The sequence below is a fragment of the Ovis aries genome, chromosome 2 (assembly GCF_016772045.2).
Source record: "Ovis aries strain OAR_USU_Benz2616 breed Rambouillet chromosome 2, ARS-UI_Ramb_v3.0, whole genome shotgun sequence".
In the NCBI taxonomy this organism is placed as follows: domain Eukaryota; kingdom Metazoa; phylum Chordata; class Mammalia; order Artiodactyla; family Bovidae; genus Ovis; species Ovis aries.
The window spans coordinates 63,926,379-63,941,912 of NC_056055.1; the positions used below are offsets into that span (position 1 = coordinate 63,926,379).

General features: G+C 37.2%; 1 protein-coding gene across 9 annotated transcripts in view; it reads right to left on the reverse strand.

Annotated features, from left to right (window-relative positions):
- Window positions 1-15,534, reverse strand: part of TMC1 (transmembrane channel like 1) — a 288,903-nt gene that overhangs the window by 70,203 nt on the left and 203,166 nt on the right. For all 9 annotated transcript variants that reach the window (XM_060409365.1, XM_060409363.1, XM_060409364.1 and 6 more), the window contains 2 exons: window positions 8,364-8,454; window positions 6,179-6,260 (listed from right to left, as the gene is read on the reverse strand). In XM_060409365.1, the coding sequence (XP_060265348.1) occupies window positions 6,179-6,260; window positions 8,364-8,454 (173 nt within the window). The remainder of the gene's footprint in view (window positions 1-6,178; window positions 6,261-8,363; window positions 8,455-15,534) is intronic.

Genomic DNA, 15,534 nt, shown 5'->3' on the forward strand with positions numbered 1-15,534 from the left:
TAGGTACCATCTTACTCTCAGAACACAGTGACAGTTTTTATAGAAACTTAAAAGGAATTCAATGCCTAATTGGACATTGTGCATCCATGAATGCATGTTAAATTGCTCAGTCATGTTCAACTCTTTGCAACCCTATGTACGAACTGTAGCCTGCCAGGCTCCTCTGTCCATGGAAGTTTCCAGGCAAGAATATTGGAGTGGGTTGCCATGCCCTCCTACAGGGGATCTTCTTGACTCCAGGACTGAATCCATGTCTCTTATGTCTCCTGCGTTGGTAGGTGGGTTCTTTACCTCTAGCAGAGCCTGGGAAGCCCCAATTGGACATTTTGTATTTGGATTCATTTCATTTTGTAGAGGGGTACTGAGTTCTACAAAATTTCTAAAAATGTGTGCTGTTGATAAACATGCCCCCCAAGTGTTGTAACTGGATGCACTGGTCTATCTGCAGAAAGGCTGGAGCAGGTGCTCCTCTCCTAGGACATCTGATCATCCACCTGGCTCCCAGTGATTTCATATCATTTCATGGTTGTTATCTGTGTTATCTGTGTTCTCCAGTAACAACTACCCAAGGGCTGCCTCAGCCAGGTTCACTCATCATGTTTTATTGACAGCAGTGGACTTCCAGCTTATTAGTCATTACAGTTATTCATTAACTGGAGAACATTTGTCTCTAGGTTTCCGTGGCAAGCTTTTCCCTGAAAATACATGTGAAACCCTCTGATATAGAGTTCTGTGCATAGGATACTGACCCATCCTTCCCTTCCTCCTTTTTTCTTTCCTTCCTTCCTGGCCTTTTATGCTTTTGCTATTCTAATTAGCACCATGGCCCACCCTTTCCCCATCCCCCATACACAATCCCTGGCAAATAAGTATAAATATACCTAAAAGCAAAAAAGAGAAGCAAATTAAAATATTTCAAAAAATACCCCTTACATCATATATGGGCTTCTCTGGTGGGTCAGATAGTAAAGAATTTGCTGCAGTGCAGGAGACCTGGGCTCAATCCCTACATCAGAAAAATCTCTTGGAGAAGGAAATGGCAACCCTCTCTAGCATTCTTGCCTGGAGAATTTCACAGACAGAGGAGCCTGGCAGGCAGGCTACAGTCCATAGGGTCGCAAAGAGTCAGACACAACTGAGCAACTGAAGACACACAAACACATCCACCCTATATATAATCCATATATATTATGGGTGAAATATACATTCGACCCCAAAGCTTATAAACTTGAGTTTTTAGACTTTAAAGTGGTTTCACCACAATTTTTTTTTTTTGGAGGTAGAGAAGTGGCAATTAAGGTTCCCTCTGCAAAATCCTAGGTATAAAAAAAAATGAATTGTAGGAAAATAGATTTCATCAAAGCTAGAGTGATTGTAGGAAAGATCCAGACACAGGTCAAAGAAACTGAGAAGTCCAGAAGGCAATGATCCTTCTGTGTGACACCTACCAATGGCAGAGGAGGAAAGAACACTAACAAAACAAAGAACAAAGATCATAAAGAAGAGAAAACAAATCAATGCATTGACATCAAAGTTCCATATGCCCTTTCCCTTTCTCAACACAAAAATGAAAAAGAAGACATTTTCCCTCTTCATATTCACTTAGCCCAGTGGTTCTATCCTCCCAGAGATTGTTGACTGAAACTGGCATTTCCTAAAAAAAAAAAAAACAAAACAAAACAAAACCTTTCTACAGTGTAGCTAAATGAGCATAATTAAAATAACAGTCATTTCCATGTGCTTAGTCTCTCAAATAAAACTGACTTATTCTTGTAGAGAACAGTTAATAATAGTAGTAGCTGATGAAAGTGAAAGAGGAGAGTGAAAAAGTTGGCTTAAAGCTCAACCTTCAGAAAACAAAGATCATGGCATCTGGTCCCATCACTTCATGGGAAATAGATGGGGAAACAGTAGAAACAGTGTCAGACTTTATTTTGGGGGGCTCCAAAATCACTGCAGATGGTGACTGCAGCCGTGAAATTAAAAGACGCTTACTCCTTGGAAGAAAAGTTATGACCAACTTAGATAGCATATTCAAAAGCAGAGACATTACTTTGCCAACAAAGGTCTGTCTAGTCAGGGCTATGGTTTTTCCTGTGGTCATGTATGGATGTGAGAGTTGGACTGTGAAGAAGGCTGAGTGCTGAAGAATTGATGCTTTTGAACTGTGGTGTTGGAGAAGACACTTGAGAGTCCCTTGGACTGCAAGGAGATCCAACCAGTCCATGCTAGAGGAGATCAGCCCTGGGTTTTCTTTGGAAAGAATGATGCTGAAACTGAAACTCCAGTATTTGGCCCCCTCATGTGAAGAGTTGACTCTTTGGAGAAGACTCTGATGCTGGGAGGGATTGGAGGCAGGAGGAGAAGGGGACGACAGAGGATGAGATGGCTGGATGGCACCACCGACTCGATGGATGTGAGTTTGAGTGAACTCCAGGAGATGGTGATGGACAGGGAGGCCTGGAGTGCTGCGATTCATGGGGTCGCAAATAGTCGGAGACAACTAAGCGACTGAACTGAACTGAACTGAACATATTTTGATGGTCAGTTACATATACTGAGAACTTTACTAGCATCAGTTCATTTTACTGCCTTGACAGTTTGGTAAGGTTAAGTATTATTAGTCCAGCTGTGTGGATGGGAAATCAAAAACAAACACAGCAGTTGACTGATCCAAGACTTGATTAGTAATAATAATCACTAAAGTTTAATGATTTTGTTCCAGTCATCTATTTTATCTCTGCGTAGTAATTCATTTAATTATTATCAAATCCCTGCCAGGGAATCTATTGCACTCCCATTTTACAGAGACTTAACTCCATAGTTACACATCTAGTAAATGATGGAGCCAGGTTACACTGTATTTACATAAGTAGTAAATGATGCAGCCAGAGTTCTAAATCAGATAGTCTTTATCTATAGATGTCTGACTCCAAATCAACATTTCTCTTATCCACAGTGCAATATTGCTCCTCAAGTATAATCACAATTGCATGCTAATTCACTTCATTCATGTCGGACTCTGTGCGAACTGCTGGACTGCAGCCCACCAGGCTCCTCTGTCCATGGGGATTCTCCAGGCAAGAGTACTGGAGGGGGTTGTTGGGCCCTCCTCCAGGGGATCTTCCCAACCCAGGGATCTAACCTGCAACTCTTATGTCTCCTGCATTGGCAGGCAGGTTCTTACCACTAGTGCCACCTGGGATAATCATAGTTAAATACATTTTAAAAATGTTTTTTTTTTAAAAACTATTTTATGCTATATAGAATAAATATGCAATGAATGTGTGTGAGAGAGAATAGATACAGGTAATATCAATCAAACAGCTAAGGCTGATCAAATTTACAAATCTGGATTGTGCCCATCAATGACCAATTCCTTTCTCTTTAATCTAATGAATAAATTCTGTTTCATTAGTAAATTACTAATATATTAAAACAGTCTTTGGTATTTATTAAAATGAAGTCTAAACCTCATGCAATATTCTTTTTCCTGAATTTTTCTTGTGTATCTTTTAAATTAATGTTAAGGTTTCATATCTCCCTCTGGATATTTATTATTAAGACAGAGTAATTTGTAGTCTGTCATCGTGTATCATTTCCTCTTGAACAGATGGGTAGTAAGACAAGCAGATAAATATGAGCATTTCTAAATTGAAAAAGACCAATTAAATTACCTGCTGTAAAGTACAATATAAATACCATCTTGTTAGGCAAGGATTCAGAGCACAGTTTCTGTCAAACTGATCTAAGGATGGGGAATTAAAGGTGGCAAATTTAATTTACATTTTTCTGGAGCCCTAGGCCAGCAGGGAAACATGTAGTTTAAACTCTGTGCTTAAGGTTGCCTGTCTAAAGCTATTTCTGGTCTTAAAAAACAGTAGTCTATCATACCTCAATTTTTTTTATGTCTCCTGTTTCTGAAAACTTTTTTTAAACTTTTTATTTCGTATAGCTCATTAACCACATTGAGACAGTTTCAGGTGAACAGTGAAGAGACTCGGCCATACACATACATGTATCCATTCTCCCCCAAACTCCCCTCCCATCCAGGCTGCCATATAACATTGAGTCGAGTTCCCTGTGCTATACAGTAGGTCCTTGTTAGTTACCTGTTTTAAATATAGCAGTGTATACATGTCCACCCCAAATGTCCTAACTATTCCTTCCCCCAGCCATCTCCCTTGGCAACCATAAGTCTGTTCTCTAAGTCTGTATCACACTTTAACTTTGATGGTGTAATTTACTATTAGGAAGAAGTAGATTTTGATTCTGAGAAAGACTTGTAATCTCCAGCTTGAAAGAATTCAATGATTTAATCCATGGTTTTCATAGTAATACAGGAGTCAAGTAGGTACAGGTTATATTTGTACTCCTGGAGTACCAATGTACAGCTTCTTCAGCAAAATATGCAATCCAATGTGGTTGATAAGGTGCTTCTCAGCAGGTAACCATGGGGTTTTAGACAAGGCTGGCATAACAGTTAAATTCCATGGCATCACCATAAGACACAAAACTTCACAGCAAGAATTATCAAGTCTATTTTTCATATGAAAAAAAGTTGAGAGTCAACAAGTGAGTACCTGGTCCACATTAATATTGGGATCCAGGCATTACTGGAATTAAAATGGAAACAGCAAGAGTTTTAAAAATTTATTTTTCCATTTCCATTTGGAAATTTAATTTTATTCAGCACATTCAAGCATATTCTAGGTCTAGGGGTGCAGGAGTGAACAAAACAAATTTTCTACCTTCATATCTATTGGAAGAAATGAACAAAATGAAGTAAAATGACTGTATGTTTCATTTAATTATTTTATTTATTATTTATTTAACAATTTATTTTTAAATTAAATGAAAAATACTTTATTTTAGATAGTGATAAGTGTTGAGGAGAAAAATACAGCAAGAAAGGGCTGGTACAGGAATATGTGGGAGGAATTAATGAGCTGATTTATTTTATTAGGTATTATGTGTTCGATTAATAAGCTGATGTATTTTAATTCATTGCCATCTGATGATGAGAGACAGAGGACTGAGTGGTAGTCACTCCTAAAACGTGCCCAGTCTTGTCAGTGAAATATCCATCAACTGTGTTATCTCCCTATGGAGCCTCCACTTTAATTAGGCAACACATTTAGCCCGCAGGAAAATCTGCCCTGCTATCTGGAGGGGTATGGAGGAAAATCAGATTCTACTCAAAACTATTAGAAACCAAAATATAACAAGGTTATGCTCAAAATTATTTTAAATGTTTTAAATTTAAATTTAAATTATTTTAAATTTAAATTAAATTTAAATTATTTTAAATTTTTCTTTTATTATTTTTAAAATGACATACTATCATATTTACAATATTTAAAAATTTTTATCTTCCTTATTCTAAGCCTCCTGCTGCTGCTGCTGCTGCTGCTGCTGCTGCTAAGTCGTTTCAGTCGTGTTCGACTCTAGGCTCCGCGATCCCTGGGATTCTCCAGGCAAGAGTACTGGAGTGGGGTGCCATTGCCTTCTCCTATTCTAAGCCTAGAGCACTATAATAAACAGGTTTTTGATGGAATATATTCTCCTGCTTTCTCTGTACACTATGAACATTGCACAAAATGAAGGCACAATATGATATTCAGATAGCGAGTTTCTGGATGACTATTGCTTATTCTCACTTCAGAGGTTTGAAAATGATGCTTTAAGATCTCTTCACTATTTTTAGATATGGCTCATTTTGATTATTGTCTAACATCCAAGTGAATGTATATTTTCTTTTTTTGATATTTCTATATGAGTTTATTTTAAATTGAAGTATAGTTGATTTACAATATTTCAAGTGATTATGTATTTCCAATGTCATGTTCATTTCCAAAATAAAATCTCTGCTTTCCCAATGATATGATTCAATGTCATTGTGCACAATACTGACTTTCATGCATAGAAGAAAATACAAGGTCAAAATGAGAATATTTTGGTCTAATGCAGAAAGGAGAGTGGAGTCTCCAGTGCTACCGTTAGTAAGGGCTAGCAAAGCTTCACAGTGAGCAAAGAGGACATAAAAATATCTTCATTTGTTTATTTTCTTGTTTTTAATCTTTTCAGTAGTACAGGACTGAGAAAACCATCTGATAAGCTTATGAGACATTTATCTAGGACAGCATTCCTCATCTAATGAGATAGAATGAGCGCTTACTTTCAATTGCCTTGATTTTATTTTCCCATGGGACACAAGCAGCTTTGAAGTTCTCAAAATCTCGGAGAAATTTCGCCCATTTCTGAAAAGAAAGCCAAGTGCAACAGTAAAACCCAACTGCTTGTTTGTTAAGATGTTTATTCCCCGCACTCATCCCAAAATATCACATGACAATGAGCTTGGAAAGATCTCTCTGGCATCACATAGTGCTTTTTGTAAAAAAGCGCTAGTTTTCACTTGTTCCCCTGTTCTGCACCTACTCCTGGACCAATTTAATGAAAAGATATTTACTGGCTCTCTGTTTTACAGAAAATATGCCGACCACTGAAAACGATCTGTTTATTCTGCTACACAATAAGAGAGCAGGGACTGAGTTAGCACCTAATAAGGTATGTGTTTAATTAAATATTCATTGCATGAAGAAATTAAGGAACTATAAATAAGGCATAGTTCCTGCTTTGAAGGGCTTCTGGGTCAAGTACACTGTACAGTATGTTGAGTGCTATGACTTTTCATTCCGGTAGAGATGAAACAGTTGTCTAAATGGAAAGGCATGGTATTATAGGAAAAAGAAGAAAAAAAAAGATTCGTAAACTAGTTTTTGTAAAAGATCTTCCTTCCACTTTATCCAACAATGTTGGGTTACCCATATGAAGAAGAATGAGGGTGGGACAGATAACTTTGCATATGTATAGATGATGCTGGGATAATGGATGAGCTAAACAGGCTTGTGACACCTAAATAAGATTCGATACAAGTCTGAAGTTCAAAAGATTACCCAACTCATAAACAACTCAAATGTTCATCTATAATCGAATAGATAAGTAAATTATAATATCTTCATATGATAGAATATAACATATAAATAAAAATGAACTATAATTCCCACAACATGGGCATATTTCATGCAAATAACATTGCTCAAAGAAGCAAGAAACAAAAGCATAAATACTGTATGATTCCACTTATTTAAACTGTAAAAACAAACAAAACAAATCCATGATATATAAATATGTATCAGATCTACTTATAGATTTCATATTTAAGATAAATGAACTTTATTCACAAAACTCCATCTCTATGGGAACGTATTTAGCCTCAGGTCGTATAACACTTGTAAAGAGATAATAATGTCTACATACCTACTTTGCTGTGAGAATTAAATGTGGAAGGACTTTATATAATAAGGACTCAATTTTTATAGAAGGATTTAACTCAGTGCTTGGAACATAGCAAGTGCTAAATAAATGTTAGTCTCTTTTCTATCTTTTCCAAAAATTTACATTTATATTGGCATATCATTTGTTTTCTCGTATTTTCTATCCAATTTATAGTTAATGTTCCTAGTAGAGAAGAGTTATATGGCTCTGTAGCTTGTAGACATTTTGAGAAAGAAACCTTGACCCAGAACCACATAACTCCTAGGGAATGAAAATGAAATTTAGGAAGATGGTAACGATAACCTGGTATGCAAGACAGCAAAAGAGACACAGATGTATAAAACAGTCTTTTGGACTCTGTGGGAGAGGGAGAGGGTGGGATGATGTGGGAATATGGCATTGAAACATGTATAATACCATATATGAAACGAGTCGCCAGTCCAGGTTCGATGCATGATACTGGATGCTTGAGGCTGGTGCATTGAGATGACCCAGAGGGATGGTATGGGGAGAGAGGAGGGTGGGGGGTTCAGGATGAGGAACACGTGTATACCTGTGGTGGATACATGTTGATGTATGGCAAAACCAATACAATATTGTAAAGTAATAACCTCCAAGTAAAATAAATAAATTTATATTAAAAAATAAATTAAATAAAATATATAACCAAGCAACCAAAAAAAGAGAAAATGAAAGAGGCACAGTCTATTACATTTGGAAGTGATAAAATCATACAAGTCAATCTTTTGCCATAAATCAATGTTTCTCAACTTATTTTTCATTTTAACTCCTTTGAAGAGCCTTTCAGGACAATTTTTTTTTTTTTTTCTGAATCACCACTTTCTCCAAATTTCCTTAACACAGAGTACTATGTATCTAGTATAATGTACCTAAGTATACACATAACATGTCGGATTTTTTTTTCACTCTCTCAGAACAGAACCAATTTTACAACCCCTTGGGGGCAATGTGGCTTCCACAGAGCTTATATGGCATCAAACTGACTGAGCTATGAAAATACTTACCTTGGCCATCATCATCTTAAATGCAAACCACCGTTTCCCTTTTCCTTTCCCAAGAGCCCCTTCATTTTCACTCACAAATTTTTTTGCTTCCCTGAGAAAATGAAACAAAATAAAATGTGGGTGGAGATTAATATAGTATATAGGTAGTGGATATTTAATTTTATTAGGTCTACTGCTTTATTTCTCGTCGACCCTTTTAAACTCCTAACAAGTGACTAAATTTCATAATCTTGGGATTTGTAAATGATGATTAAGTTTTAAAATTCTGGCCAAGTGTTTAAGTTTTTAAAATTCTGGCCAGGAAGAATAAGATGTTTTAGTCTCACTTATTAATCAGCTATAGTCATCAAAAAGCAAGGAATTTATGCTAAACATCAAAATAGAGAACCCCAGTTTTCATTTCTACCACATGTAAAATTGAATCTGAAGTTTATTTCAGATTCTGGCAGTCAGAATGTTTATTTTAAAATACTTTCCTTCTTTTTTAAGGGTTGTTTAAAAAAAAAATAGGGCAGAGAGTTTGGGACAAACTGACATAGAACACACTTGTTGACCTGGTATTTAATCTCATAAAAGCAATTATGACTTAAAACAGAAAAACCATACTATATAAAGCAAAGGGGTTTAGGGAAGCGAGAAAAGGAAAGGGGTAATCTTTGGCCTCACATTCTCAAAGGGTTTCAAATTTAAATTTTAACATTATTCCCCAATATTTGTACTTTTACAGTAGTCACATTAGTGCCTGTGTGTGCATTAAAAAGCATTAACTCATCAAAATGGATAAAGTGAACATGTTAAATATACTACAACTTTTATAACCTTTTTAGTCATTTTTGCTATCATTGTCTGTTTGCAGTTTGGAAAGAATTTTACAAATAGAGGCAGTCCAGGCTTGCCCTAACCTCTCAGAGGCCATAAAAGGCATAACCCAAGAGAACCAAGGGATAATCCAAACCTGGACATTGGTTCTACAAGTACAACACTGTCGTCAGTTGGGTGGCCCCTTAACACATGACTACAAACTTAATACACAAAGTATTCTTTAAAAGGTTAAAGATGAAACTTCATCCTTAAGTTGATGAAGGATATTTTTGTGTTCCTCAGTATCAGTGCTAAGCTCATGATTTTGCCATAGCCAGTGATCAAAACAGCACATGCCTGCTACCTTAGCCGATAACTAAACAATAGTGCCCCATTATTCACCCATATATGGGTACCTGTCCATGGCCTGCCATAAAAACACAAGCACAATGGAGAAGATTCTCTTCAGACGTCAGACTCCCCACATCATTTCTTTGATGGCAAGGACAATATCTTATCTCTTTTTTCTCCCACAGCACTGCTCACTACTTGGATCATAAGAGGTGTTTAGTAAACTTATTTTCAAGTAAACTTGAAATAGACATGACTGGCATAATTCAGGTAGATGGAAACAGGGGAGTGTCTAAAAACTGTATTATCCACATCAATTAATGCTCGAAGGCAGTCAGTCCTAGACTTTGGAATCACACCCTTCTCTTTTGTCTTCTCAGAAACTAAATAAGACAGCTTCCTAGAAATGAAGAAGAGTTACTAGGCTGGCCTTGTGAAACACTCTGACATTTGACAGGACGTCTGGGCTGTGAAGATTAATTGAAAAATAGTTTCTGAAACATTCTACACAGTCTAAGATGTTCGATAAAGCCATATCAACAAGTATAAACTGAACTCTCATGGCTGGGTTTTAAACACAGGCAATCAAAAACAAACATATTACAGTTAAGCTTTAACTATGTGTTATAGAGATGACAAGACAGAAGTGAGTATGGTACCTAACAGACACTTTATAAAATACTGAACTGATATAAACTGAAAATCAAGTAACCTGATTTTAACCCAGCCTCTGTGATTTGTCTCTATAACCTTGTCCATGTTTTTGTCACTTTCTATACCCATGCTGGGGCTTCCCTAGTGGCTCAGACAGTGAAGAATCTGCCTGCAATGTGGGAGACCCAGGTTAGATCCCCTGAAGGAGGACATGGCAACCCACTTCAGTATTCTTGCCTGGAGAATTCCATGGAGAGAGGAGCCTGGCGGGCTCCAGTCTATGGGGTCGCAAAGAGTCAAACACAACAGAGCAACTAACACTTTCACTTTCTTTCATACCCATGCTGAGGAGAAGCCTGTTTTTCAAACGAGAGCCCACTTGCTCAAGACTTGCACAGACCTGAGCAAGTTCTGCACAGATTCCTTCAGTTACTGTGTAGCTTTTAACAGGTCCAGGATTCGCAAACAAACAAAAATTGAACAAATGCTTCCTGCTTGCTTGGGTGGTGGTGAAAACCTAAGGTGTGACCATCGGTGTGAATGTGCTGAAGGCATTACTACACTGTCAGTTCCTCTGTAACACTTGTTTTGAAACCAAGAATCTGTTCTAACATGATTGTTATACTATGGAACAACCTGAACATAACACAAACTTTGTGTTTGCTTATGTGTGATTTTTATCTACAAGGAACGCTAAGTGAATGCAAAAAAAAAAAAATCGCATCCACCTAAACCTAGAAGGGTTTAAACAAAATCCACACACCTCATCAACCAGCTACTTCATGACACTCCATGTATCAGAAAAGCCACATGCATTCAGAGCTGACTTACAATGACCCTGCTTCCAGGCTTCACAATAACTCACAAACTGCAGTCTTACCATTTCCACAAGCAAACTTCAGATCTTTGTAAAGGTAAACAGCCATATTTATTGCATTTCTCAGCCATTTAACATGTGTAAAATGTTGCTGTCATTTTCTTAAATTTCTCTTTTTAAAATATGTCACCTATGATGTTCCTGAATATTATGCCCCATTCCCATTATTCTGTAAGCCCTGTAGTTTTCATTACCCAATTTTCAAGGTGTGGTGATTTTTAGGAACCCATTCATCATGTTATAACAATTATTTGACATCAAGAATTTTGAAATTCTTAAGATCAAGTATATGTAGGAATTATCACATCATTCTCTATTATGATAAACATATATAAATGGAAAACCAAAGATTCTTCTTAGTAGTAAAATCAAAATTTGTTTTTCAAATGTAATAAAGTGACTACTTTACAGGCATATCCACAGCTCTTGATATTTAGGAGATAATTAAAGAACATCAGTTTGGCCTATTAGAATTATATTGCTTTCTACTTGACTGGGCAGTTAGAAAACAAGACTGCTCTAAGCACAGAAGTGTAAAGGAATAGCTAATCTACTCCATAGGTTTTAAATTTTGTGAGCTGATAATTATGTTACAGGAACAGTAAACTAGCAAAATTTAAGAGACAGGGAAGTCCAGGTTATAAACAAATTGCAGTCACCAAAAAGTTAATTGTAAATTAAATTATAAAATACAAAAATTTATTTATATGGCTTCCATAAGAGTTTTTAAATCAGTTATTACGTACATACTTCTCCTTTGAACAATCTAAACAAGTTTTTATTTTTTGTCTCTTAAATTGCCAAATTCTCCCTGGTGCTAGGTATAGTTTCATATTTGTCTTCCAGTACTACCCTACCCTGCCCTCAGCATACATACACATCCTGAATTTTCAAACAAAAGTCTGGATTTCACTCCACTCGGTGTAATTTCAAGTATGAATTTTTTCTCCTGGTAGCTCAGCTGATAAAGAGTTTGCCTGCAATGCAGGAGACCCCGGTTCTTTTCCTGGGTTGGGAAGTTCCCCTGGAGAAGGGCTTGGCAACCCACTCTAGTATTCTCACCTGGATAATCCCCATGGACAGGGGAACCTGGTGGGCCACAGTCTATGGGGTTCCAAAAAGTCAGTCACGACTGAATGACTAAGAACAGCACAATGCCCTACCCTCTCCTCTATTCTCCAAGAGGTCTTCTCCAAGTTTCATAGTTTCATACTTAAGGGCTCCTTGGCCAGCCATTCTAGCTCCTCCTGCTCCCCACTGCCCACCAGGGCCAAATAACTACCAGGGGTAGTGGGCAGAGAAGAATTGTTAAGCAAGAACAGAGGGGTATAACCATCTTGCTCCTTTCGAGCATAGAAGAGGGGAAATTGAGGTGGAAGAGCTCGGAGAAAGAACAAACCTTTACACTATTTTCAGGGCTGACCTTTACAATTAGCTGGCATGATTTTAGGATGGAAGAAACTAGCATCACCCAATCCCATCCTTCCTGATAAAGATTTCTTAACCAGAAGACAGTATCTTCTAACTGTGCTATTAGAAACAAGATAGAAAAAGAAAATATCCAATATGGAGATAAACAGAGTGCTACTTATCACACTAAAGTAACCATAACAGATGTCAGAATGCAGGAAAACAAACAGCAGAGTCTTTAAAAACCAAAGGGCAAAAAAAAAATTTTTTTTAATATTTTTCTTGTAATGAATCTATTTTCCTACCCATTTGTATTGTTCTGGATAATTTAAAGGGATTTTTCTAGGCATTTTTCATGGCTAATATGAAATAGGCTTTTGTGGATAAATTCTGAATACCCACTAGCCTCAACCAACCAAATATGTGACTGAAAAATGTGTGTCATCTCCTTGAACTGCATTCAACAAAAGCTGCCTGCCAGGTCTGTAATCCAGTCTCCACATCTCAGAGCTCAAACCCCTGGTACAATATGCACAGCTCTCTGAGCTGTAACCCTAGACCCAGGTATAAATAATTGAGCAAGGTCTATTTAATGACAATAATACCTGGCTTCATCATTCATTTATCAACCCTTTTTGTTGGTAATTAGAATAATAAGGTTTAATGGGCATTCAAGAATGCTTTCACAGTTAGTTGAAGGAGCACACTTTGGCCTAACTTACAAAATAGATAATTTACCCTTAACATGTGATACAACCCTGAATCCACAAGGGAGTTAGGACATGCTATGCTGCCTTTGACACATTCTCATCCCAGGAAACATGCTCCTCATTTGGGTTAGGTTAAGTTGACTTTTCTTTCTTCTTGTTTTCAGTTTGATGGTATCATTGAGCAACCCATTTATTGCTCAAGTAAATGAAAGACATTTCAAAACTGGCCTTTAAGCCAACTGTCATCAAAACTTGTGCTCATGAACACTACTTCCCAATAAAGCAATCAGAAGAACAAAAAGTCTTTTTCTAATAAGCACCACCATTAAAAAAAAAAAAAAACTGACCAATTTAAATTGACTAAAACTTAGAGCTCTAACTTTTCCTAAAATATTACTGAGTAATTGAAAGAAAATTGAGGAGATAAGAAGATAGTCTAATGTACAGAAACATACAGTCTAATATAACTCCATAATTAGACTGACAGAATTATTTTAAATCATCCTAATACTGGAACTGATGATCAAAACATGTGCTTTTAAAACAAGGATATTGGTGACAGTAGTCATAATGGATAAGATATTCAGCCACTTCATCTTTAAAATAGAGATAGTAATAGCTATCCCAAGGGTTGTTTGTGCTTTATAGGAAAGAATGTCTGTGATGTGTTTTGTAATAATGTGTGTAATGTGTCCATGGCAAACAGGAAGATCACCATAAACAGTAACTATCATTAACAGCAATAGAACTAATAGGGCTGACCAATTTTGTGCTGACTCTCCAAATAAGTAAAAAAAGTTGAGGACTAGATACTTCCAGGCAGTTGCAGAAAGCCAGTCCATTTCCCCTTAGACTGTGACCCTGGTGAGATGTGAGTATAGTGGGAATTCATCTTATTACCAAAAGAGCAGGAGAGAATTCAGCCTTACATCTGAGACCTGACGAGGGTGCCCAGGTGTCCAGTTTCAGAAGCCCCAGATACAAAGCTCCTGGGAGGAGCGCAGTGCTAGGTGCCAGCCCAAGTCCTGCTCCTGCCATTCTGTGCTATTGCAGAGAGTACAGGATGCTTGGACAGCTGGGGAGTCTGTGATAAGAGACGAAAAGAGCTTCCCTGTGGCTCAGGCAGTGAAGAATCTGCCTGCAATGCAGGAGACCTTGGTCTGATCCCTGGGTCAGGAAGATTCCCTGGAGAAGGGAATGGCTACTGACTCCAGTATTCTCACCCGGAAAATTATATGGGCTACTGTCCATGGGTCACAAAGAGCTGGACACGATTAAGCAACTAACACACACAGTCCGTTGACTAGGACCACATTTCTATTCAATTCTGTGATCACTATCTTATAACTGAGACACAGATTTGAATCCTGGCTCTGTCACATATTAATATTAGCCGTGTGCTCTTGGGGAGCTGTTGTTGATCCCAAGCTTTCTCACCTATAAAATATGACCAGGGAAAGTCACAGCAATGACAGTTAATATACTGAATGTTTACCATAAGCCAGGCAGTTTACATCCATCATCTCATTTAATCCCCACCAAATCCTGCAAGGTGGGAACTATTTTTATCCCCATTACAGAGATGAGGAAACTGAGGATTAGGTCAGTAAAAGAGGTGTCCAAATTTACCCAGAGAGTAAGTGGCACAGCACAGCTAGGAACTGAGCTCAATATCTCCAGTTTCCTCAGAATAACATTATTGCTTACCTCATGGGATTGGTGTAAGGACATATAAAAGTTGACACAGCATAAACAAAACAGTTTCTTGGTATACCAGGGGTATATGGTACTTTTGATTAGTATTTTAAAATATTTATTATTTTTCTGGGGAAATGTATTTGATACACTGAGTAAAATGCCAGAATAAAGAACGATTCTGACATGACTCAGTAACTGAGCATGCATGTACACTATCTTTACAACCCTGTAAAAATTGTGTGTGCCAATGGCCAAAGACTGGGCAATTGTGCAAATAATTAGTTCCTCTATCTTCTAAATGTATAATGTTATCATACAGTTTTGTTTATAGTAATAAAATAAGATTTACGATAATAAAATACAGGGTTTTGTTTGTTTGTTTCAAGGCACTGTGCCATACGAAGGAAAAAAAAGAATGTGGTTCTGTGCTCTTCTGTAAGGCATTTCTAATTTCATAAGAAAGCAAAGGCATAGATAAACATTCAGGGAATCATCTAATTGCTACCAAATGAATAGTAAAATTAAGGGCTGGAAAAATTCAGATGAAAGAGCAGGCTGGTTAGAAGGAAATTTGAACAAAAGGAGGATTCAGATACATAGCCAAGGTTGCTGGAAGGACATTACAGTGCAGGGAACTGGTGTGAACAATGGTGAAGAGATGGAAATATAT